Source organism: Eretmochelys imbricata, chromosome 7 (genome assembly GCF_965152235.1).
Source record: "Eretmochelys imbricata isolate rEreImb1 chromosome 7, rEreImb1.hap1, whole genome shotgun sequence".
Lineage (NCBI taxonomy): Eukaryota > Metazoa > Chordata > Testudines > Cheloniidae > Eretmochelys > Eretmochelys imbricata.
In genome coordinates this window covers 10,737,420-10,764,902 of record NC_135578.1, presented here as the reverse complement: position 1 = coordinate 10,764,902, position 27,483 = coordinate 10,737,420, and the positions used below count along the sequence as shown (strand labels likewise).

Genomic DNA, 27,483 nt, shown 5'->3' with positions numbered 1-27,483 from the left:
TAGCTGAAGGAGACATGGGGTAGGGGGAAAATTCCCTAAAAGGTATCCGGAAAACTTGGCAGCGGCTATGGAAAAGGGAGGCAAGGTACCATCGACATGACAAAAACTAACATGCTTAGAAATCCAATTATTACTATTTGTATTTCTGTAACGCCTCAAAAAGATTACAAAACGATTACAGTTTCACTAGACAAGACGAAGTGGGAGAAAGGCAGTCTTATTCCCATTTCACAGATGGGGAAGTGAGGCACAGAGACAACTTGCCCGTGGTCATACAGAAAGTTTGCAAACAAAACTGCCATTGACTTTAATGATTGTAGAATCAAACCCACATTCAATTTACTGCTGTGTTGAGATAGAGCATCTGAGGTCTTTAGCACAGTCTACCAGGAAGGCAAACTCAAGGGTGGAACTTTTGGTGACTGCTTACATGCATTCTCTCTCTCTCGCTCTTATTTTTTCCTAGTGATTTCTCCACATCAGTAATTTTTTTTCTCACTTCTTCTGTCCCATGGGTGAAGCTTTTAGGGTGAAATCCTGGGCTTATTAAAGTCAATGGCAAAACTCTCCTGGGCTTCAGTGGAGCCTGGATTTCACCCACAGAGCTTGATTCAAAGCCCATTAAAGTCAATGACAAAACTGCCATTAACTTCAGGGGGCTGTGGATCAAACTAATTTTTACATTGTGTGTATTACATTGGCACCTTGGGATTCCAGCCCAGACCAGGGCTCCTTTGTGTTATGTACACTACACACACATAGTAAAGAGACAGTCCTCGCCTTGAAGAGCTTACAGTCTGACCAAAGGAAGCAGCCCAAGGGCAGGAGAGATTTTGATCCAACGTGTGCCATAGAGATTGGAGAGGGAAACAACTTGTTAGATTATCCAGTCCCTCTCTTGGCCACAGTGGGACCATTTCCTTCAGAGTTATGTCCCTGCTGACTTTTAAACGTAACAAGTGATTGAGCATCCAGAACTTCCCTTGAGAAACGACTATTTTGCAGCCTAATAGATATTGCTGTCAGGAAGATTTTCTTTTTTTTCCATGATATTCAGCCTACATTTTTTTCTTTCTTAATTTCATACCATTGCTCCTAGTTATAGCTCTTGGCACTTACACCCACAGTCTCTCCCCTTAGTCATAGTTTAGCTCAGCTGTACATATCAAGCTCTCATCGATCAGTGTGTCCAGACCCTGATCCTTTTGACTGCTCTTCTCTGAACTCATTCCACTTGGGCTGTGTCTTTCTGATAATATGGTGCAAAGAACCGAACACCATACTCCAGGGGCTGTTTCACTAGTGCTGGATAGAGAGGGATGGTTGTTACTTCTGTCCCTTCCAGTGTGACGTAATACACTGGAGGCGTACAGCAATATTGCTCAGCACTAGTATGTCAGGCCTAATGCAGGGAGAGGGAAGCCCACTTGATCTACTTCACTCTATCAAACTGCTCAACAGCTTCCCATCCACCCTCCTCCTCTTAGTGCGAGGGTGACAGATGGGAACAGATTGAATAGTCTGATGGAGTGAGGTAATACTCCACTAAATCATTCCACTTTCTCTCAGTGTCAGAAAGCACCGTGCCTTCAATCCTCAAATCTTTGCCTTCATATTTTTCCCCTTTGGAATTCTTTTACGATATTTTTTTTGTTAAAATGACTAAGAAGCAAGCAGTAATATTTATACTAGATGAGTAAGTGTTCTAAAAACTTAGCAAAAAGGAGAGGGTGATTCGTTGCATAATCGGAGCTATCGATGCCTTGAGAACTAATGTTTGTTGATGTCCCTCTTATTCTTTTTCTCTGTGTTTCTCATGGTTTCAGGCCAGGGAGCATGTCTCACTATTGACCTAACCAAAGACAATGGGCCAGATCGTCAGTGACTTCAACCAATGTACACCAGCAGAGGATCAGGCCCTAGAGTGTTGTTTCCTGATTCTAAAAAATGGCAACAAATTATAAACAAAAAACAAGATTTATTTTTTCATGGTCTCTTGGTTGTCTTACGTGTTTGGGAATTTACTCTCTCTCCGTTGGGGTGAGAGATCAGAACACCAAAACACACTTCTTTTAAAGTAAGCCACTGCGCATTCTCTTCTGCTGTGTCTTTGAGTGGATGGCACTGACCACTGCAAGGGTGCTGGAACAATTTGTACAGTGGGGATGTTGAAAGTCATTTAATTTGTATATGTTGGAAACACTTCAAGCCATGGGGTGCAGCCGCACCCCTAGTTCCAGCACCTATGGACCACTGTAAAAAGAGAGACAAAATGGGGACTGAGCAATTCCTGAAAGGCTTCAGGAAATAGATCACTACAGGAAATTACAAGGCCCCTGCTGGATTGCCATCTAAATCTCAATGGGGAGCTCTCATGAGCCAGCAGCATCCAGCCTTGCCCTCTACGCCTGGTCTACCCTTTTAGGCCATGTAATAGATATAGACGGGAATGTTTATAAGCCTCTGTCACCTGCGATAGATCTGTTTGTGCTTTTGGAGAGAGAGGAGAGTTGTCTTTAATCTAAGTCTTGTGCATCCTTGGAAGCAGAATACCAAAATAGCAGGTGGTGGACCTAGCTGGGCTGAGCAGAGGCAATGCAGCAGACCCTTGTTAATAATTCAGCTAGTCAGGGAAGATGACATTGTTAACCGTAAACAGGCTAATTACATTAACATAGTAAGAATCTGTTCCCTCTCCTCAGGTTGGTTGGCTTTAAAGAGATGCCTGGAAGCCAGGACAGTGGGTTCAAGAGGAAAAAGGGGGTTTGCTCTTTTTTTGCCTATATTTATTGCCGTCGGAGAATTAGAGACTGGAACTTGTTTTAGGGGCAGACCAAGAAAATGCTCCACAGACACTCTCAAGACTAACCTCCAGTTTTGCAGTGCTGATCTCAACACCTGGGAGCTTTGAGCCCCTGACAAGACCTGATGGCAGCAGCTCCATCACCTGAGACTGATGGACTTTGAGATTGTACTTTGTACTGATTGAGATTGTACTGATGGACTTTGTAGATTGCCACAACGAAGGAGAGACGTGTGAGGCATAAAACTGGAAGCAGCTCACATTCATCGACAATTGTCTTCACCTCTGGCAATTGCAGACAGGGCTGCAGCTCCAAAATTGGTCTTTGGCCCCATCTCAGGACCCACAATAAGTGACCATAGCTCATCTGTCAAACTTGATGGGAGAGGCCATCATCATGGGTCTTTCCTCACTGTATGAGTATGGGAAATGAAAACTATGGGCCTGATCCTCAGCTGGGTCAAATCAGTGTAGCTCCAGTGACTATGCTGAGGATCTGGCCCTGTGACATTTTTTCATAGATTTTAACGCCAGCAGGGAACACTCAGTCATCTGGTCTAACTGAGCCCATATAACTGCACCAGGTTGCTCCTGTCCTGAGTCCAATAGGCTCTTAGGTAAACATAAGTGATCTTCCAGAGAGGCACCCAGTCTTGATACGAAAACGTCAAGAAACGGAGAATCCACCTCTTCCCTTGGCAGCTTGTTCCAATGGTTTCTGGCTCTAGATTTCCACTTCCTTGTAGTGTACTATGCTGACTGCCTAAGATCAGCTGGGACTTCATAACTTCCTCATAACCTTACAAGACGATTTTAAAACTTTCCCACACTAACTGCTGAGTGTTATCAACCTGGCCACAACACAGGTGAAAAGTGTGAACCAAAGGGAGCAGTGCTGGCTTCAAGAGATATCCAGTAAAATTTCACAGTACAAATGTGCCTGACCCACAAAATCAAAGGAGCTCCAAGTACTGAGGTCATTACATACAAATAGAGTGCAGAAAAATGCACATTAAAAACTATTTAGCTTTACTTCCATAGTTAATTGATGAAACCCTGCATAGTAACGGACTGTTCACCCATAATAAGAAGTAGTACTTGTCATCAGTAGCTGTTTTATACAAAGATGGGTAAAGATAATTACAGATAGGGAAACTGAGGCATGGGGTGGTTAATTGACTTGTACAAGGTCACATAGGGCCTGATGTTCAGAGGCGCTTAGCACCCAGAAATCTGCTCAGACTCTGAAAATCAGACTTTTAGGGTCCAATTCTGCAACCCTTAGCTTGGACTGTTATATGAGTAAGGATTACTGAATCACTCAATATATGAGGGCTATGGAATTGGGCCCCAAGTCAGTGGCAATTCTAGGTGAGCAAAGACTACAGGAGCAGGTCTTTGGTGCTTTTGAAATTATTACCCAAGTCCCATTTTCAAAAGTAGCTTGAAAACTGAGGTCACTTTTGAAAATGGGACTTAGGTACTTTTGAAAAGTTCAGTCCTTTAGTGTAATAGCAGTGAGAGAAGACTGGTTTGAGCATGAGTGGGAGCCAGGAACTAGTGAGTTTTAATACATGGTCTCAAACAATAATTCCCCCATGGCTTTGAACAAAGCACTTCAAGACAGATATTTAAAATCATTCTCTAATTATGGATGCTCCAATTTTGACACCTTGGGCCTGATTCTTCTGAGGCTGACTTTAATTGGAGTCTTAGATGCTTACCTCTTTTAAAAAAAAAAAACATACAAAAAAAACCCAGGCCCAAGTTGGGTCCTCAAAAATCAGTGACTGCTTCTGAAAAAGTTAGCCCGAGGGACTTCATAAAAGAAATACACTGACTCCAGTCTTCCGGAAGGAAAAATCTTTGTAAAGGTCCAAAAGTGCACTATGACATAATGAAACCAAGCTTTTGACCTGTGTTGCACTCTGGCAACTTGCCTCACTTAGAGGCTGCTGTTTTCAAACTTAATTAGCTTGATTAGCTGCATATCTAGTAATCTTTATTAAATGTACAGTAATCACCTTTATTAGGCAACCGCCTGTCTTAAGAGACCACTCAAAATTACTGCTTCCCCCACTGAGTACAATTCTATTCCATCTTTATTAAGAGACCACTTTTGTTGAGCAACCAATTTTTGTCACTCCCTTGAGTGGTGGCTAAGACAGGTTTCATTTTTCCTGGGCCTCATTATATTCTTTGACAATCTGAACAGTGCCAGCATCATAGCTTTCTGGCTCAGATTATGCATCACAATAGTCTATTTTTGTGTATGCTTGCGCGGGAAGGATTAGAAATTAGAGCCCTAGTGAGATTGATGATATTTTATTTTGAAACAGAGCTGTCAACTTTAAATAAGGGTTTTTAAGGTGGGATTATACACCTCTGTTACCAGCTGAGCTGAAATCTAAACAAATACAGTATCCTGAGATATTTTAGATTTATGCTCTATAAGGCAAAAATATTCCACTGTCAAAGGCGTGAGGCCACTTCTGTGGTCAGAAGCTCCAGTGGGAATTCTTGGTAAGCACTGGCTGTGGGATGGGGCCCCAGCCGTGGAAGGATTTTAAATGTAAGTACAGCGGGCTAGGTCCTGAGCTGCATGCATAGTGGTGGGGTGTGTGAGAGGGAAGAGTAGGGGCGTGGTGTGAAGCTCATTTTTGCACACCGGTGATCCTAGAGGAGTATGCTGTGCCAATCCTCCAGCATAAGTCTGAGCAGCCTGTAGGTTCAACCCTTTGTCTCATGTAAACTGCACTGCACGCAGGCAAAGCCTCAGGAAAGCACTGACTCAGTCATAATTCCTGCCCTCTTGTAGTTATTCCCCACTTTCTGGGATGCACCTTTGTAGCTGGCCAGCTCTGCTTGCTGGGAGTGGGGAAACAGAGACTTTGCTCCTCCTAGTCCCTGCCCTGAGGGGAGTGCTGATTGTACAGCCCCTGCTCTTTCTCCAGCTTTGCAAACCTGGCAGCCTTTACGTGGCCACACAAGGCTGGGGGCCTCTCTTCCCCAGCATGACAGCTAGGGCAAAACTTTCCCCCCTTTTTTACTAGAGAACATTTTCCTCATTGGTACAGCCATTTTCTGACAGCATCAGACCCTCGGCACAGTAATACTGCAGGCCTCTGAGGGCAAGACCGCACTTTGTCTTGCAGAGCTGAGATCCTTATACTCAGTATTTGTTTAGATTTCAGACCAATTATTTGCTTTCATGCAGAGGGTGAAATCCTGGCCCTCTTGAAGTCATTGGCAAAACTTCTACTGACTTCATCAGAGAGGATGTCACCGGGAGTATCTGAAAAGAATGCATGAAATACGTCAAAGTTAGGGATTTATTGCCAATATAAACAAATAAGTTTAACTAACCTGCCATAATGTATGCAAAATAAGGTATACTACAGTATATGAGCTTGGCTAGTAAGATGCTACCATGAGCTGATGCTGGTATTGTCTGTGACACTGAACAATAATGTTCCCTGGAAAAGGAATGCTATTTTAATATACTGTATACAATATATATTAATCAAGTAAAGAATGCTAGATACAAATCCTACCTAAGTACATTAACTTTGAAAGCAACAGTATGTCAACACAGCCCCATTGCCATTCATCAAATCCCTTAAATTACTTTGCAGGACCTCTGAAATGTCTGTTGTGAATGCAGTACTAACGCCATGAAACTGAATACCTCTTTTGGTAGAAGAAGCTAGGTAATACAAATAGCTAATTCTTATTTACTGCCTTTCACCCATAGACCTCAAAGAACCTTTACCGGGGTAAACATAATTATCCCCACTTTATAGATGGGGAAACTGAGGTACAGACAGAGAAAGGTTTTTGTCCAAAGTCACCCAGCAGGCCAGTGACAGAATCAGAAATAAAACCCAGGGTCCTCAGTTCCAGTCCAGTGCCATATCCACTAACCCACGCTGCCTTATGTATGTTTCTCTCATCTGGTTGTTCAGAGGGACAGTATCCAGTTGTTAGCTCGCTTACCACTCTTGCATGCCATCTGAGATAGTTGTCCTTTTGCTGCCACTTACTCCTTCTGTGACCTTGGTCAAGCCACTTAACCTCTCTCCCTCAGTTACCCCATATGTAGGCTGGGGATAATACTTCCTAGGAACGATGTAAAAACTAGTTAGTTAACATTGTAAAGTGCTTTGAAGATGTTCATTAAAATTATTACTGAATATGATGGTTTGTGCATTTGATTTTAGTAACTTTCTCACCCTTATAACCATCTCTGGAAGAACAGTCTTCATCTCACTGTTTTTACATTTCTTTTGCTATTCTGTTTTACTTCCTGATAAATTGCTTTGTGTATAATTAGAGCAGTGATTGATTCTGCCAATCGAATATAACTTGTGAAGGCGGTTTGGTTCGTATACATGAACTGTAAACAATACAGCTTTCTTCATTTGTGTCAGTCTTTGGTGCTTAATTTTGTATTTTCTGGACCTAAATTATATTCTGTTATGGAATACGATGTAAGTCCAAAATAGCTCCATTGAAGTCAGAGGAGTCACTCCGGTCTTACAGCTGTATGACTGAGATCCAGCTCGGTATTTTTTGTGTAGGTGGGTTAAGAATGAAATATATTAAGCATTTCCACACTCTGCCCTTGGTCCACGTCAGAATTCCCTTAGATAGCACTGGGAATTGCCTACAAGGAGTACTAAACAGCCTTATGTATTTGACATTCTTTTGTTTTATCCAAGCCTTTTAGTATATCACAGCCAGATTTCGCTGTCATTGAAGTCAGCAGCAAAACCACCATCATCTTCAAAGGGTGCAGGATCAGGCTCACTGTCCCTACATGGGATTTCATGTACTGAGGTGGAAACTTTTCTGGTTTTAGTGAGACTGTCACACAGCAACATTGTCCTTTACAGCAGAATGATCTGATGCTGCTGTCTGAGTTCCTAAATATTAATAGAACCACCATTCTCCTGGAGGTGATTTTTCATTTCTACCAGTGTTGACTATAGATTTCTGTTCATGCCTCTAGTCTTTCAAGAAGTGAAATCTGGCTCTTGCAGTGGCAAGAACACTTTTAAATAACTGCATCTTACCACTATATTTTTTTAAAAGCAGAGATCTTCCCCCTAAGAGTTTAGAAGCTATGTTTAGCGGTCTCTTCATCCTCTCCCCACCGCTCCGCACTCACCAGAAAAGCTTTTTAAATCAAGCTTAGAGGGGAAAAAAAAAAAATGCCGTGTTTCTTATTTCTCTTTGTATGGAAAGGGAAGAGAACTTGGATGTGCATTTTCAGACTGTTAATGTGTCCTTAAAGGGTATCCCCGGTTGTCACATTCTTGTATCTCTACAAGACTTTTTAAAATTTTCAACATCAGTGTTACTCTGTAAAACCTGAATACAACTGAAAAGAACAACAGTAAAACAAAACAAGTTATACCCAAAAGGCAATTACCAATGATGTATAGATGTCTGTGAATAAGCCTTAACTGAGTAAGAATTGTAACATAAAAAACCCTAAAAACCCCAATATATTTCCACTTGCAATTCTGTAACTGTCGATTAAGTTTCACTTTGTAGTTCAAACCTTTGAACTATTTAAGTTGCTATCAGGCTCCTTTTTCAAACTTTGGCAAAATCCAGCCACTTTGATTATTTAAATTCATGTTCCTGTTTTTGAACCTTTTCATCTGCTTTCTGTACATTACTACTGAAGTGAAAGCTCAACTCTTAAAGCCTGTACCACATACTTCAGGAAATCTTGTCTCAAGTTTTCTAGACTCGGAGTTACAGCAAAAATTTGGTTTCACCATTCATTATCCAAATCTGAGGCTGTCTTCTCAGCCCTCTAATTTAACTGTCACACCTAACCTTAATGGAAGAAACTACAAGTTGTTAAGATATAGCAAATACATCTATGCAGTAACTTTACACTCAGGACAGATATATCTCATCTAGTGGATGTATAATAATTTTGGACTAGTGTTTATGAAAATACTCTTGCAGCAGTCACTGAAATTTCTTCGCAGAAATTAAGTCTCTTATTTGTCATGTATGTGACTTGTTATAAAACAGTGAAAATATTACTGTTTGCTAAATTTTACATCAGAGAGAGCTTCCTTGCTAAACAAATGTTTTTAACTACATATCTCTGAAGAAGCTAACTCCTGGCATGGACAGGATAGGTTGGTTCATGATCCCATTCCCAGCAACTCAGTTAATACCTTTAGGTAAGTCTTTTACAGCATAACCCACAATAATAAAATATAAAAATGCCTAGCCCATTAATAATTCAAAATAACCTTCCTGATAAGTGGAGCCTACAGATGAGCACAATGTTAAACCAAGCAACTGTGTTAAACTCCTTTGCCTACTAAAATTAGTGATACATAATTATCCAGAATTTTCCCATCATTAATAGAGCAATTTTTTACATGGTAATTAGTTTTAGGAGACAGAAAAAGAATTGTGCTATTTAAACCTGCCACCCATCATGAACTTAAGTCTCTTTAAAAATACTTTAGTGACTTTTATTGGTATAAATACCTAAAATGAGATTGAACAGCAAAGGAGAACTCTGTACTTCTCCATGATATCCTAAACTGCGAATTATACTCAGACACGAGACATGCAATTTTGTATGCACACAAATTATGTCAAAAAGCACTACTGCCATTCTAATTTCATAAAGTTTCAGTATTTTATTAAAGAAAACAGTCAAAATGTACAAGTATGTGACCCAGTTTTGTAGATAACTTCCTACAAAGTCAGTAAAATATGAATTCAACCTAGTTTAAAAACTGCTATAATTGATCATTTTTAAAGTTGATATTCATTTTAAAAGCACATTTCACAAAGAATTCTGAAATATTACCAAATGAGCAGTGCAACAAGAAAAATTAAAATTAGTTCTACACTGTGTTTGCATTTCAGGCAAAAATTACATCACTACTTTCAATACTTAAAATCACTTGAGAATGTCAACCCAACAGCTCCCCATAGAAACTGAACACTGCTTCTGAACACATTAGGAACTTCCTCTTCTTGACTTCAAAACAAATAATAAAACAACACCCTTTGAGGTCATCAAAAAATAACTTTAGTATAAAATTTTGTCTTGGCCTTTATCAAATCTTGAATAAAATTGTTAAGCCTTTATCAAAACAGACAGGAACAGAATTTTATCCATATCAGGTGCAGTCACACCTACAAAGGTTAGAAGCAAGACCAGAAACTCGGAGCCCTGTTTTGTTTTTTAAAAACTACACAAAGACAAATAAATAAAACTGCTTCTTACAGCCTAAGGTTTGGGGTATTTTGTTCATGTAAGTGGCCCATAGGCTTCAATCTCTTATGTTTTGAAGATAGCATATGCAGAGTATAGAAAAATAAACAAAATAGCTTCTTACAGCTGAAAGTTTGGGGGCAGGGTGGTGATTTGAATTTCCTCAGAACCAGAACTCGAGTGCATATGCAGAAATATGGAAAATGATCTATTTTTTCATTAAAAGAAAAGCCACCCTAAATCCCAAAGCTCTTGAGATCACAAAGGATGGTGCCCTGGGTGCTCTGTATGCTTTGGCAGCAAGGGAAGTGGGCTCTGAAGCAGACCCTGAGCTCCTTGTTGAAGATGAAGCACAGGATCGGGTTGACTCCAGCCTGAGCGAATGTCATCCACACCGAAGCAGTCAGGTAGACCTGGGGGATGGTGCTGGCCTTGATGAAGACCCGCAGGTAGCAGGCCACAATGTAGGGGGACCAGAGCAGCAGGAAGAGCAGGGTGATCATGTAGAACATCTTGCAGAGCCTCTTCTCCATCTTGAACTCCTCCAGCACCAGCAGCCTCTTGATCTGGCTGTGGGTGGCCTGCCTGATGCCCACCAGTGTGGGCGGGGTGGGGCCCCTGCCAAAGCCAGCCGTCCAGTTGGCAGCAGCTTGGCCGGTGGCTCCCGGCCCGTGAAAGGTCCAGTTCTGGCTGATGGCTGGGACTAGCTGGGCTGGCTTCATCTTGCGGTGGCCGTGGATGAAGAAGAGGAGCTTGACGTAGACCAGGTGGGTGGCGGCGATGACGGCCGCCAGCATGAGCATGAAGCCCAGCGTGTCGTTGGCCTTGACGTAGCGGTGCTCGAAGATGCACTGCTCCTCCTCCCGGATGAACTTGTAGGTGCCCACGTCGAAGACGGGCGGGAAGGCCATGGCCATGGCCAGGGTCCAGACCATGCACACCACGGCCAGGCAGGTCCAGCCCGTCATGCGCTTGGCGTAGAAGCGGTGGTGGGCGATGGCCATGTAGCGGGTCACCCCCACGCAGAAGAGCAGGAAGGCGGCGTGGAAGCAGAAGAGGACGGCCAGGAAGGCCAGCACCTTGCAGCTCAGCGGCCCGTGGGGCCAGGCGCCCGCCCCGCTGCGCACCGCCAGCATGACGAAGGGGAAGCAGGCCAGCGAGCGCAGCGCGTCGGCCAGGCACAGGTCCAGCAGCAGGTAGTAGGGGGCGCGGTGCAAGTGCCGGTCCCGCAGGATCAGCCAGGCGAAGAGCACGTTGCCGGCCAGGCTGACGCACAGGATCAAGCCCAGCGTGGCCAGCTTGAGGCCGGAGGCGCTGAGCAGGCCGCCGGGGCTGGGCAGGTGCGGGCTGCTGCTGCTGAGCTCGCTGGCGTTCGCCATCGGTCGGGTGCGGTGTGGGCGCCTCCCCTCCTCCTCCTCCTCCTCCGGGCTTCGCTCACGGGCTCCGGTCTCAGCGCTCACCGCCCGGCCGGGCTGCCCACGGCGCCCCCCCGGACCCAGGCGGCGGCGGTGGCCGCATCCCTCCCTGCCAGCCCCCGCCCCGCGATGCGCTGCGGCCCCATCACCTCGCTCCGCGATCGGTCCCGCGGCTGGGGAGGCGCCGCGGCTTCAGGCGCAGGCCAGGCTGAGCGGGTGCGGAGCGCGGCTGCGGCGCCCCCACGCCGGCATGCTGCCCCCGCCTCGCCTCGCCTCCTCCGCCCGCCGGGGCCAGGCACGGGCGGGCCCCCGCCGGTGTCCCTGCTGCAGCGGGGCGGGATCCTCATCGGGGGACATCCAACTTCCGCGGCCTCCTAGCGCCGCCGGGGGCGGGCGGGGGCTGCTGCGGCGGGCGGGGGCGCCTCGGCTCCCGCATGGTGCCGCTGCATGGCCCCGCTCCCTCGTCTTTTGTCCCACCCACGGGGCTCGACCTGCCGCCGCTGGGGCTGGAGGGGGGCGAGAGCGGCCGCTACCTTTTGGGGGCTGGCTCGGGCTCAACTTCCGGCGAGCTGCTTCTCCGGAGCCAAGTTTAGGGGCAGGCTGAGCCTGCGCAGAGGAGCGGGAGCCATGAAAGCCAAGGGACCGGGAGGGGGGCTCCCTGCCCGCCCCAGCCGCCGGCGGAGCTGTCCGCCCCCTCGCGCTCTCCTTGCGCCGCCGCCGCCCCTTCCCCGCCCAGTCAGGACAGCGGGGTGGGAGGGGACCCACGCGTGGGGCAAGGCGTTGACGAGGGGGTGAAATGGGCCTCGTCTCTTGAGTGGCGCTTATCGCCTGGCGCCGCTGAGTCGTGTCCTGAGTGTGCGTGGGGAGTGAAGGGTTGGCGGGCTTCACCCTGCTGCTTGGACCTTTCTGCGCCCCTCCCTGACAGGGGATAAATTGTTGGGGGTGCGGGAGGTTATCCCTCCCTGGCGCTCCTTTGCCTTCGGCAGGGACCAGCTGTCATGTAAAATCTCTAGGGAGAAAAGGGGGGAGACTTTTCCCCCATCCACTCACCCACCCACTCTTAAATTCAGAGGGTGTCCCCGTCAGCGTGGATTTTACCTCTCCTCCCAAGGGAACATGATCCTTATCGATTACTAATGAGCGCCTGCCTGCCATAATTCAAACGTGGGGACAGAAAGACCCAGAATGAGGGTTGGGAGACCAAGTGTGAAAAATCGGGACACTTTTTGGGGGGCCAGGTAATAGTTGCTTATATAAGACAAAGTCTCTAATATCAGGATGGGCCCGATAATATTGGGATGGCTGGTCATCCTAAATGAGGGACACTATGGAAACGAATGGTTCCTGAAATGTAAAGTAGCATGGGATACATTTGTTTAATATGATAGCTAATACTTTCAGGAACTTTGATTTCATGGCTTCCTGACAGAAATCATTTGCAACATTAAAGAAAGTATACACATACAATTAATAACCACAGGTCTGGATTCCACAGCCCTGGCACATGATGATTAGTATCTGACTCCTCAGGTAGCCCCATTGATTTCTCTGGGGCCATGCAAAGAATATGGTACTATTCAATATGTAGGAATGTCAAAATCTGGCCCAAAATAAATAATGTTTGAAATGAAACATGGGTGTAGGAATGCTAATCCCACTGCCCTGGCCAAATTCCAACTGGGGCACCGCCTATCCCCATTCCCAGTAATACAATACTGAGTAGAAAATGCTTCCCCTCTTGGCCTAACAGCTGTGGGCTGTTAATAGCCTTCAGGTTCCACCCCAGACATAGCTGCATGTCAGAGAGGGGTGAAGTAATCCCTAACGTACATATAGTTTATAAAGTGTCCATTTCAGATGAAACCATATCCATGCAAAATATTCTTGAGTTAGCTTTTGCTAGCGTTACACACACGGATTAGTACCTTACTCCATGGATAGCCCGTTGGCTTCAATGGAACCTTTGACAGTGACTGCAGCTCTACCAGAGTAAGGCTGGCAGAATGGGGCCCATCATTACTTATTGGCTGATAAAAAACAGTGAGATTTACAGCAGGTTTGTGTGGCAAACAGGTAAATGGAGGTACAAAATAAAGGCTGTTCCCTAGTAATGGGAGTGAATTCAGAAATCTGGCTCAAGTGCTCTTTGAAAGTCTTGGGGCTAATGTTCTGTTCACAGGAACTGAGGGACAGGAATGGTGGGCAAAAGTGGCGTTAAAACACCTAGATGATTGCTGTTTTCATGTCTAGGGTCCTGCTCAGCTCCAGAGTTAAGTTACAGCAACCTTGGAGCCATCCACCAGCTCAGAATAGTCACAGAAAGTTTTTTGTGACAAGGTGGTGAACACACCGTAGATGTGCGTACACTGCTACAACTGAACTGTTGGTGACAGTTGATATAAAATGTGTACTAGTTCAGTTAGTGTTGTCTTGGGGAGCCAGTGTAGTCTAAGACAAGTTGCTGTGCTTCTGTTTCCTCTTCCACCCTTTGTCTGTCTCACCTATTTAATGTAAGCTTCAGGACTCTCTCTCTCACTTTGTGTTCGTACAGCATCTATCACAGTGAAGCCCTGTTCTCGGGTGGGGCCTATAGGTTCAACTTTAATATAAATAATTACAACATTATGTAGTTTTATTAATGGCCTCTTGTGAGGGCCTTTGTCAAAGTCTTCCTGAAAAGTGTAAACAAATTATAGGACGTAATATAATACTATTATATTATAATAGTTCTAAATAATAATACTAAAACAGTTCAGTTTTATTCAGTATTATTTCTTCTTCAGGCTGTCAAAAACCATAGAAAATAGTTAGTCATTCATACCAGCCCAAGAAAATTAAAATATTAGGCTAGACATAATCTATTTGAATAGAACTTTCTGCCTAAAATTTTACTGTTGGGTTTAGTGCCAGAGGATCAGATTCTGATCTCAGTTACATCACTGTACATTTGGATTAACTCCATTGAAATCCTATGATTGGTGAAACTGAGATTAAGCTCACTCAAAGAAGTGGCCGGGGCAATTTACACTAATTCATCACATAGATTTTGTTGACCCGTGGGTTTGTTCTGGTTTGTATTTTTATATATTGCTATCATTAGGCAAGCAGAGAAACCCTGATAGCAAAATGCAGATAATTAAGTCTGCGTTTTGCTTACTACCGATACATCCAAGCTGTTTTCAGCTGTTGGGTTTCTCATTTGCACAGAAGTTTTACTGTGCCTATGGGTCATTTAGTATTCTGCACAGGTTTCAAGGCATTTCTCATATTTGTACAGCAGGTAGTTTACTTGAGTATATGGTGTGCAGTCTCCCCTATAGAGTCTAAATGGTCCTGCATTCCTTGGCTCCAAAGTTAGCAGGATCAGTGCCTTCCAGGAGGGAGCTAAGGCACTTGATATCCTAATTTTCCACAGTACAACAAAGGGCTAAGCTATTGGACTCTGGCACAACAAAGTGTAGGCTGTCAGGAGATAAACAAAACATTTTCCCAAGTGCAACTACAGGGCTAGGCAGAGGAGTAAGAAGGAGTTAAAACCTCTGGTGTCTGTGCAGGCTACTTGAATCTTGGGTGCAGGGTTAAAGAGTAAATGGATACCACACACCTGCTAGCCTCTCTCCCCCAGAGCAAGGGGGAGGCAGGAAAGGAATTATGGTTCTCAGAGGAACAATTCCTTCCTTTGCTGCTCCTGGGATGACACAGCTATGTGCTGCCCCTTACACAGGGTGAGATGTAAATTCTCAAGCCCAGATTCTTTACCACACCTCCTGAAAGGCACCGCAGAGAAGGCTCAGCTCGGGGAAGAGGAAACAAAGGTGGCTTTTAAGATATCTTAGCACTGCCTGGTGGCTGCAGGGGCTGACATGGAGTTAGAGCAGCCCTGATGGCTGCTGTCATTTACACCAGCTTCCAAACAATGCCTATGGGTGGCACTGCAGTCCAGAATCCCCATAGTGCTCAGTGATCCTGGAATGAAGCAGGTGGTGGGTAGGGGAGAGACAGGGAAGGAATTGGGTGGGACTTTCTCTTTGGGCAAAATGGAGGGGGAGATTCTGGCCCTCACTGCTACACGCCACTCCAGCGGTGTATAGGGGCTGCAAAGGGGCCACCGAGGGCTGGGGGAGAATTCCATGGTGTAAGAGTCCATACATTACCCTGGTGTTGGGGGTGGATTGTGGGTTGGAGAGAGCATGCCCGTAGCACAGAGCAGTAAGGGGAGTCTGGGCTGTAGCGCCATCTGTTGGGGGCTGGTGTGAATTACAGTAGTCATCAGGGCTTAAAAAGCTACCTGTGTCTCCTCTTCTTCTGGGTTTTGCTTTCTGTGCGGTGCCTCTCCACTGGCACAGACTCTGGCCCTGAGAATTTATATCTCATCCTGAGTCACACAGCTGTGTCCTCCCAGGACAGCAGATGATCTGGCTTGATCCTTAATACATGTCCCAGATATTTCCAGCTTCTTGTCTGGATTAGTTCAGAGAGAAGAATAATTTATATTCGGGTAGCACCCAGGAATCCGGGATAACTTTACTGGCGAAGTTATCCAGTGCTCTCAGACACTACCGAAATACAAATAATTGGGCAACTGGAGTGACGTACTGAAAGAATAAACTCTATCAGAAACTACTCTGAGAGGAAAATATCTAGGACTTGATCCATGAAAAGAGCAGCCCAGGCTAGACAGGGATGGTGAAGCTTTTTCCATAATCTAAACCCATCTGATACAGTGGGCAGGATTCAGATTATAGGAGCCTTGTTCATGGACCAGGGCCCCATTGTGCTAGGCGCTATGTAAACACAAAACAAAAAGACAGTCACTGCCCCCAAGGAATTTACAGTCCAAGTATAAGATGAGACAACAGATGAGTATAGATAGATGGGGGAGTATAAGGAAACAACGAGACAGTGTTGATCAGCATGATAGCAGTGGTATCCATGCAAAGGCAGCATAACCGGTGTCAATTTTTTTGGTGGTATGATGGCAAAGAGTTTTAAGGAGGGATTTTGAAGGAGGATAATGAGGTAGCTTTGTGGATGTTTATGGGGAGATCCCCCCAAGGAATAATACTTTGTGACAACTGTAAAACAGAAAGTGACACAACATTAAAGTAATATTGGGACATTACCATGACAATAGTGTAAGGAATTGTAAACCTTGATAGTATTACCTGACTTAAGTGGGTTGCACAGCAACCATGCTTCCCTGCTATAGCCTGTAACACACAGTGCATTGGCTCCCAAATAGTTAACAAGTAGAGAATAAAATGGTGATTTAAAGCAAAACAAGCTCCTCCCAACATCAGTCCCTAACTCCACTTTTAGGAGTTCCAACTGCCAGGTCACAGAGGTGGCATATTCAGGACTCCCATGACAGTGGAATAGATTAGCACAGGAAAGATTTGCAGCCAGTAAAACTAGATTTAAGCATTTTTGGCTTGTCTCTGTTCATAGAAGTATTGCCACACTAGTGCAAAACATGCAAGTTAGACCTGACCAGGAGGTTCTCCCTCAGTGTCTCTGAGATAATGGAGAATGACTGAGTATTACTGAATCCAGCACAATACCCTTCCACCAAGCCACTAAACATGCATATAGTTATGCAGGTCTGGTCCAAAGGTGTTAGAGATGAGCTATCCAATTTTTGAAGGGGTTATCCCTGACAGTTTAATACCTGAGATTTCCATACTGGGGGAGTATATTCTATCCTGACAGGAAAACGGTCTCTGACTTAATGGGTCTATTCCATCTCTAACTACTGAGTTCCTGTAGCTGTTGAATAGAAAAAGAGAGCACAGCTCTGCACTGACACTAATCCTCCTCCACAGCAAGCTGGATGTTTTGAACTAGAACAGCTACTCGCATTTTCCCCCATGTGATTGTGAGTCAGGCTTGGCTTCTCTATTCTTCTCCATAATTGAACAGAAGATTATTTTGACTGGAAATAACCAGACAGACCCAGCTACCAGGACTGTGATTGCTTCCATGCATGCCACTTGCTAAAAGTTCTTTAGCATTCGCGTTCCCTACAACAGACGTTAGCTTTTAAGAGCTCACTTAATGGAGAGGGAAGAAAAGGAGGCGGGGAAGAATAGGCATTTGGAATTCAGTTCTATCACTGTCTTTTCTAAGGTTGACATTCTGTGCTGCTGATAACGTGCTGTTCTTTAGAAACTGAGCTTTTGTAGATCAGTTCCTCTGTGACAGAGGACACAGCAGTAGCAAGGCAGGAAATACCAGCACCATGAAGTCTTTCTGTATGAGCTTTTGGTGGCTCTTCCAGACCCTGCCAGACACATGTTGAGAAGTTGCAAAAAGTAATCGTATGAAAATCTCTAAGGAAACTTCTATGTGCATGCAAGTTTTCTTCCTGCCTCAGTCCACTTTGCCATGTTACCCTCTCTTTGGGCAACAACTTGTCTGATTTGGTAGCATTTTACCCTTCTCGCACATGTGTAACTGACTAATCACTGTGTAAGATAGTGGGGACTCAGGCCCTGTATCTGATTGAAAGAGTGTCTTGATTTTTGATGCTGGTCTGGCACCTGCCATATTAAACAGGTGTTGGAAGCCTGCAAGGAAAAGCTAATTGAGCCCTGATCATTATGGCAGATGTGGCTCATTGGCTCACCCTGAGTATAAGAGAGGTAGACAACACCCACCCCTGGTCAGAGGAGAAAGGGCTGAGTCTGGGGTTTAGCAAGGTGTTTTTATGCTAGCAGAACTGGCTAGTAAGGACTACCTGAACCTCCCAGCAGGTATGTTGGAGCAGTGTAAAGATACTATCTGTTTATAATGTTCCACAAGAGGAAATAACTGAAGCTCTCCAGTTCCTTGAACCATAACTCTTTGGCTCCCTCAACATACCAGCCCCACAGACTTTGTCAGTAGCAACCTAACTACCTTGAATCAGGGCTATTCTGCCTGTGCACCTAAAGCCTCAGCTCCTTATTCTGGAGCTAATGAGCTTATGGAGATACGATGGTGCTTAAGCTCCTTAGTCCAGAGATAAGTAGCTTGCTGCACTTAGATGCTCCACCAGCCTCTTGTTCTGAAGCTATTATGCCTCTCAACTTCAAAATCCCCTCCTTCAGTAGGTGAGGTTATAAATTCTTGTGACTAAATAGATGTGCTATTAATTATCTGCATATCTGCATCCTTCTTTAAGGACTGGATGTCACCTGAGCAGAGAGATGAACATACAGGCTGTGAAATAGGGGGCTGAGAAGGGAAGGAATTCTTGTCCCCCTGTGACAACAATGCATATGGGTAACGGGTGATCTACTTCTAGTTCTACCTCTGTCCCTCTCCAAACCAGGCCCTTGAGGTGGGGTGCCATAAGCTCCTGTGGAGCTGTATTGTATGGTCTGAAGGAGTAGACCCCCTTTGTGAGCTCCCTGAATTTTGTCCTTGGTGTAGCAGGACCCTTTTGACCACTGAATTCAGGGCCCTCCTCACCTGTCGGAGTCTGAGGGGGAATTTGTCTTTTAGCATATAGCCTTGTGCGTCATGTCCTCTTCCACATTCTTAACTTTGTCAAACCTTTTCCATATTCAGACTTAGCAAAACATGTTCTCTCTGCAGAAAGGTCCATTTAGAGACCATGGGCTGAACCTGTTAACATTGAAATAAATGGTAAAATACCCGTTGATTAGAATAGAAACAGAAAGCAAGTGTGTTACCATAATCTTTGAGATATTGCTGTTAAAAGCAAGTGGACACCGTAATTTTATCACGTGAAAAGGGCTTTTTTTTTTTAATGGCTCAAAAGGTTTTGCTCAAGCTTTCCACAAAAACAAATTCACTTCTCAGCAGGGACAAAGCATGGAAGGGTTCAGAGAACCCTTTTGAAATGTTATGAGCCCACGGTAGGAAACCAGGTTAAAATGGAAGTTGTTTTACAATACTGAATATATAGCTTGACTTTTCTTTTGGATACTGTAGTAATAATTATTTGTTTAAAAATGTAAGATCTGCTTCTTATCATTCTATTTGTACAGCACATAATATGGTCCTGATTGGGATCTCTAGGTATTACTTTAATATCTGACCTAAATTTCCATAATCAAAACATAGAATCATGTTTTACCAAAATAGGAAACACTAATTATTCCTTCATCTGCCACCAGAAAGAATCACCACAAACTTCCACACACGGGAGAATTAGCTAAAAAAGGGAAACCTCAACAAAGTCTCTTTTTTTCCAGAGGGAATGAGTACACAAGTCTTCAGCAATATAGTAAGGACCCAATTCTCCACCCACTTCTTACTAAGCTTAATGCCTACTACAACGAATAGTCTTATTTAAATCAATGGGGTGACTCCTGTCAGTAATTGCTACTCTTTGTGGGTACAGGATTTTAGAAATAAAAACATTTCTAATTGGCTAGTCAAAGCTCCTTTATTTTTATTCTTTGTTTTGCCTTATTTTAGCTTAAAAATAAGTGAGCCCAGTTCTGACTAGCTGCACTAGTATAACTGAGAAGAGAATTTGGAACACACCCCATGTGTCTTTTAAATTTTGAAGTCACTTGCTCTCCGTGGAATACCTGTAGATTTGATCTCCTAATTGAATTATTTGGCATGACAGCAGTAGTAATGGAGTTGTACGTTGTCACTAGGTTATAATGGGGCATATCACAAATAAGAATCTTTAACCACTACTATTGCTTGGGTATTGTTCCACCTAATAATAATTACTTAAATATATTTATACGGTGTTTTTTGTGGTACTGATAAATGTTGCTTTTCCAGTGATACAGAAAGTGCTCTGGTAAGAGTTTCACAACATAATTGTTTAGATAAAAGCTTAATGCTTTCTACTGATAATCCTGTTGTCTGAAAGCATTTCTTCTTTATGACATCAGTCTTCTTACAGGCATTAATTTCTATATTCCTATTGATTCCAGAATTCAGAAAGCGTTTTGGGAATCTCTTCAAATTAAAACTTTAATATTTTTATTTTAAACCATCGAAGGGTTGAGAGTTTATTTGTACTTCTTCAAAATTGCTACACTTCTCTCATTCACTCTCAAGTTATAAGATCATTTAACTTGAACAAATAATAATACCTGAAATCTGATATTACTGTTAGACTATACTTTGTTTGTATAGGTTTCAGGTGATTTATGAATGATAGCTGTGAACAAGCTGGGTTTAGAAAGTCTCATGTGGCCTATGTGCCAGAGTAAAAGAAAGCAAGACACTGCCCTGCACCTCTCGTACATCCTTTACATCACTGGACAGGCTACCCAGATCTTGAATCAAGATGCTTGGAACAAATGGAACGGGAGGGGTGAGAAATGGGTAAATTTTCAGGCAGAAGCTAACCTAATATAAGATTTATACCAATACTAGAGAGTGCACATACAACAGTCACACCAGTTTAATTAAACTGACTTAAGTTAAATTGGTGCAGCTTCTGTGTTCAAACAAGACCTAAGCCAGTGTGCTAGCATTGTCTGCTATAGGCTATGACCCCCTGGAGAAAAGAGGAATTAAGGAAAGAACTGGGACTCAAGAGGTGTATGTCTGAGCTCGGGTGCCTCCAGAGACTACGTCTGGGATGGTGCAGTTTGCTCAGGCCTGTGCCTAGGGTAGAATCTCGCCCTTATTGCTTTCGTGTATGGGGGGTTAAGTAAACCTATCCAGCACTTTTTATATTTAAACGACTGCTCCAACATTATCTCATTTAAAAAAAAAATTATGCTATGAAAACAGTGCAGAAAAAGGGTATCTCATTTTTATGAGTTCATAGGTCTGTACTGAGCTTTTGTGGGCTACTAACTAAGGCTTTTAAAACATTTTTATCATGCTATATTATTATTTTAGCTTTTAAGACTGTCTAATGAAAGGGAATCTATTATTTTAATAGCTCGCTCTCTGGTAAGAGGACTTACTCACTTATTGAAGTAAGTAGAACTTGAAATGTCAGCTAGAAATTGACAGGAAGGCTGTGACACGTAATGGAGACGAGTGAATTCCGTAACCAAAATTTGAGCGGAGTTTAAATGTCAAAATGCCCCAGAACTCCCAGATGCCCATTCGGATTGTCAGACATAATGGATTGCTTTCTTTGTTCTCTTACCCATGTTTTAAGCCTTTGTGTATTGGGACTTTTTATTTTTATTCTTGGTTCTCACATTCTGTCTAAGCAGGTTCAATTTGACGGGAGTGTTTGGAACAGAAGTTCCACTTCAGGATGACCCAGAGGCCAGAGCTGTGTCAGAATAAGGGGGGGGAGCTCTTTAAAATAGCCAGCATAAAATTTGCAAACACATGGGTAAAAATAAGGAGAGGCAGCTTGTTCAGTGCCATAGAAAACAGGTTTCAGAGTAACAGCCGTGCCACTAGCCGTCACCTTCAGCCCCCAACTAAAACCCCTCCAACGCATTATTAAGGATCTACAACCTATCCTAAAGGATGACCCAACACTCTCACAAATCTTGGGAGATAGGCCAGTCCTTGCCTACAGACAGCCCCGCAACCTGAAGCAAATACTCACCAACAACCACATACCACACAACAGAACCACTAACCCAGGAACTTATCCTTGCAACAAAGCCCGTTGCCAATTGTGCCCACATATCTATTCAGGGGACACCATCACAGGGCCTAATAACATCAGCCACACTATCAGAGGCTCGTTCACCTGCACATCCACCAATGTGATTTATGCCATCATGTGCCAGCAATGCCCCTCTGCCATATACATTGGTCAAACTGGACAGTCTCTACGTAAAAGAATAAATGGACACAAATCAGATGTCAAGAATTATAACATTCATAAACCAGTCGGAGAACGCTTCAATCTCTCTGGTCACGCAATCACAGACATGAAGGTCGCTATCTTAAAACAAAAAAACTTCAAATCCAGACTCCAGCGAGAAACTGCTGAATTGGAATTCATTTGCAAATTGGATACTATTAATTTAGGCTTAAATAGAGACTGGGAGTGGCTAAGTCATTATGCAAGATAGCCTATTTCCCCTTGTTTTTTCCTACCCCCCCGCCCCCAGATGTTCTGGTTTAACTTGGATTTAAACTTGGAGAGTGGTCAGTTTGGATGAGCTATTACCAGCAGGAGAGTGAGTTTGTGTGTGTATGGGGGTGGGTTTTTGGAGGGGTGTGAGGGAGTGAGAGAACCTGGATTTGTGCAGGAAATGGCCTAACTTGATTATCATGCACATTGTGTAAAGAGTTGTCACTTTGGATGGGCTATCACCAGCAGGAGAGTGAATTTGTGTGAGGGGGTGGAGGGTGAGAAAACCTGGATTTGTGCTGGCAATGGCCTAACCTGAAGATTACTTTAGATAAGCTATTACCAGCAGGACAGTGGGGTGGGACGAGGTATTGTTTCATATTCTCTGTGTATATATAAAGTCTGCTGCAGTTTCCACGGTATGCATCTGATGAAGTGAGCTGTAGCTCACGAAAGCTCATGCTCAAATAAATTGGTTAGTCTCTAAGGTGCCACAAGTACTCCTTTTCTTTTTATAGAAAACAGGGTACTTTAATCTTTCAGAATATTATTTTTAATGGTTGAGAGTCTTATGTATTAATCCTGCAGTCCTCACTCATGTGAGAAAATGGGACTTCTGTGGCGAGTGAGTGCTGTCGGAATGGACCTAAATAGATTTATGATTTTTTGTTTGCCCTTTAAATGTTGTAGTTAGATTTAAAAAGGGGAGAATCAAGTATGCCCAATAAGTAAAATCCATCCCTCAAGTGAGGGTGCATGCCATTTAAAACCTTCCATGCCATTTAACACCCATTTAAGCTTCACCTTAAGGGCTTATATGGTGGAAAGGGACATTGAGACTGGGGTGAGTTGAGTCCTGTGAGCAGAATTTGGCTCACCAAGTTCAATAAGGCACCCAAGATCTGATACTGCTCCCATAGAAGAAAATGGGAGTTTGACATTGACTTCAGTCGGAGCAGGATTGAACTCCATGACAACTGAGTCCTAGCATGCAATGCTCCATTTTATGTTGATTGATGTGCCAAATCCATTTCTGTAATACGATAAACACTTAAATAAGTTTTATCTGACTATTGATGGTATTGAGAGTCACAAAACTATTTCAAACAAGCTGGAAATAAAGCATTACCATATTGGTGAAACAGGATTACTATTACAATCCAAGTTTTCATGGAATCTGTCGCGTTGCCAGGATACTAACAACCATTAGTATTCTTTTTTGTTTGAATAGATTCATTCTAATATACAAACAATATGTTAATAGGACCTTTAATATTTAATAGGAGGCTATGGGCCTGTTTTTTATCTCATTTTCAGTATGATTTCAATGACGTTAACCCCAATTTACATCGACACAATTGAGCAAAATTTGACCCATTTGATTTAGCCTCACCTTTTTATGTGAAGAAAAAATGTTTGCACCGAAGTCTGTGTTTCATAAGGTAGAATCTTGATCTGAACTAAGGAACACACTTTGTTTGAACTCTATCGTTTTTATTTTTTAAATTTATAATTTTTTTAAAAAATCTGCATGTTTCAGTTACATCCATGAAGATAGTCTGCCTCTGGGGGCTAACTTACACAGAGGTCCATGGCTTTGCTTTCTTATTGTATTGCATTTCTTAAGTATATTGGTGTAGCCTAGAGGATGGAAGTTGCTGACTTTGGTATAGAAGATTGTTGGCTGAATCATCAAACAGATTCTAGCTCATAATCTGCAAAAGATGAGAATAGACTCCACCATATCTTTTCTTTTCCTTTTTCATATTCTTCCCTTTATCGTGGAATCTTGTTTAGTTCTTCACTATTTAAGTTACGGATGCTGCTCCCAAACTTTGCAGTTCCCAGGTCAAATCCACTCTAGCACACAAATTGAAATGTTTTGCCCGTTTTGTAGGATCTCTCTCCTGCATATTGTTCCCTTCAGCTATGAACCATACTATATACAACATGAAAAGATTTCCATCTTTATGCTGACACCAGCTCAGGAGCTGTTAGTTGCAGTGCCAACAGCATTTCTCCAAAAAAAAAAAAAAAAAGTCAAATCTTTGCTCCAATGGAGGACACCAGTAACAAAATAAAGAACACATATTTGGGAAGATGCATATAATAAGTGAAGCATATTACAGATATTTCTTAGTGACATGAGACAAAGAAAAGATGCTTGGAGGGTCTTTTTCTTTATACCTGGTTTAAGGCACTATTCTAACCAATCCTGGTTTTAAGGCACTATTTGGATCAAATTTTTTTCTTTGCATTTCTGCATGTGAAATTCCTGCCCTGCTTAGTACTTGTTCCTTTCAGTGTCTCAGGGCCTGATCCAGTGTCTCAGGGCCTGATCCAGTGCCTTATGACAGTGGGAGCAGAGATGTTCTATAAGTGAGCATTGGTGGTCTAGCAGTGACAGTAGTCTGGAGATCTGGGTTCCATACCAAGCTCTAACTCTGAGGCAAAGATTCTGTGCTGTGTTGAAGCTGTGTTGCCCCAAAGCCAGTAGAACTGGTCATGGGAGGATTAAGGAGCTGATCTAATGCCCACTGAAGTCAACGGGAGTCTTTATGTTAACTTCAGTGGGCTTTGGATCAGGGCCAGATTTTTTCCATAACCTTTTCCCTTGGAGTATGGAAGGGAAGGTATTTTCCCCTGTTATATCCTCAACCTTCCCTCTGTCCAGTTGCAAATTCCCAAAATAGTTTTGAAGCATCTTGCTTAGGAGAATACTGTAGCGGCGCTATCTATGCCCTTAGTACTAACCTTCCAATCTGCTCCATAGGAACTGAGGCTTAATGCATTGTAAATCACTTTGGGATCCTTGAATCAAAGGTGATCTAGAACAGGAAAGAATGGTCATTATTTATCATTAAGATATTTGTCTTCAAAAGGTTACAGGATAGATTTATATCAAGGCATATTTTTCTACCAGTTGTGAGTCATGCAATAGATAATACATTATGGTAGATGAAAAGAAGGTATCAGAAGCTCAAATTAGGATGCTGGCTTGGAAGAGCTAGCCTGTTTAGAACACAAGATGTTTGCCCCATAGCTGCTCTTCTAACCTCTTCTTTAGCTGCAGAGCCTTTTTCAGCCAATGTAAGCTGTTTGGCCTTCCACATCTTTCACCTTAGATCTTGCCTCCAGGAGCTAAACAACAGGGAAAGTCCAAAAAGAAAGACGGGCTCTTCCACCCCAGAAAAAAAGAAACTTTCAGCCAGTTTTCATAACCACAAGAGCAGGAGATTGTGAAATACCATAACCATTCCACTGATCATTTTACATTGTATTCATTTATGTAACACCTTCAGTACTGAAGTGCTGAGAGAATTTTTTTAACCTTTTACCTGAAGATCAACCTGTACCAGGCAACCAGAATTTCCCGCTCCCTTGTGTCATCACTTAAGACATTAAGACATTTTCCCCTGAACGCTTTCCAATGCATTATCTTCTGTAATCTATGTGTGGCATGTTAATGGTTTTCATAGTGTAACTGTAAGGGCAATTTTCTTTGCAATTATAATAGAAGTGGCAGCAACTGCTATAGCAAAAACTCTATAATGGTTTCCATCGCAAGGTCAGTTTGGGTCACCTTTTTTCCAGATGGAAATTTTCCAAGCTTGCTGTCCTTCCCAAAGGTGATTTTTTTTTTTTTAAATTTGAACAAAACCAATTCAGTCCCTTTTCTGTGTTCTAAATATGTATATTTCCTTTCTCACTGTATTTAAAAAAATACTTGTGATTTTTGGTTTTTTTTACATGCTCTATAGTGAAAAATGTACTGAAGAAGCCATGAGTTCTGAGAAGTGGGTTGGTGTTTGCTCTGTAACGTACCAAGGGGTCTAGAGCAGCGGTTCCCAAACTTTAAGAACTTGTGAATCCCTTTCACTAAAATGTCAAGTCTCGCAAACCCCCTCCTAAAAATGAATATTTCCAGGGATTTTCTCCTTTACCTGAGTATAAATTATAAAAGCAGTGATCCCAGAAATATAAAATTTGTTTTAATGACATGCTTATTACGCACCATTTATTTATTAATTATTATTAATCATTACAGTATTTTAATTACATTATGAAAACAGCAATACTCTTACAAGATCTCACTTTTGTAGCTTGTATCACCTTGAATAAGGCTCCTATTTTTCATCAAGGAGTATCAGATGTGAAACAGCATGAAGGTATTTAAGAAGCCAACTCAGAGTTCCCCCTACACGAGCATTCAGGTCTTGAGCAGTCCAGGAAAACAACGTATGTTACAACAAAGCTTAAACTTGTTCTTCATAATAATTTTAAAAACAATACTAGCTGCCTATTTAATTTTAAAAACAGCAAAAAATAAAAAATAAACAGCAAAAAACCCCACCTCCCTTTCTTATAAGGAGTCTTGAAGTTTAAATCTCCTCAGCGTGATAGATATGCTTGTTTTGATCTGCTTAGCTCTTGGAAGTCCAGGGCTCCGGGCTGCTGGCCCCGTGCTGTCCGGGGTCCCTAAGGCCCTAAGGGAATTTTTTCCTGAGAACCCCCTGTATCGGGGGTTCATGAACCCCAGTTTGGGAACCACTAGTCTAGAGGATGTAAAGGTCAAAGATGAGTACTAGGCACGTCACAAATTTTGCAAGAGGGAGCCCAGCTGTGAGCATCCTTAGTTTCTCCTAAGGAAAAAAACTAGTGAATTCCAAACTACATTTAGGATGCCTGGCTAGGTACTCAAAAGTCAGGAAATGCCATAACTAAGGTTGCACCACAGCTGTAACCAGGAGTGAAAGTAAAATTGAGCTTTTACTGGTACGGGGCTGCTGTGGCCCCCCTGGAAGGGGCGGGGCCTCGGGCGGAAGGGGTGGGGATGGGGTCAGCGTCCCCCAGCCAACCCATCAGAGCTGCCTGGCCCGTGCCACCTGGGGCCACGATTTAAAAGGGCCCGGGGCTCCCACCGCCCCTGCTGCAGTCCGTCCCTCCCCCCCATTGGCGGCCGGGGGGGGGGCAAAAGAGGCAACGACATTAACTTTAATGCTTTAACATCACTGCCCCTTTTGCA

General features: G+C 43.3%; 1 protein-coding gene across 1 annotated transcript; it reads right to left on the bottom strand.

Moving 5' to 3' along the window:
• Nucleotides 1–9,463: 9,463 nt before the first annotated feature.
• GPR27 (G protein-coupled receptor 27) lies at nt 9,464–12,122 on the bottom strand. Its single transcript, XM_077822722.1, has one exon. The coding sequence runs from the start codon at nt 11,444–11,446 to the stop codon at nt 10,304–10,306; it is 1,143 nt and encodes a 380-aa protein (XP_077678848.1). The 5' UTR covers nt 11,447–12,122; the 3' UTR covers nt 9,464–10,303.
• Nucleotides 12,123–27,483: the final 15,361 nt, after the last annotated feature.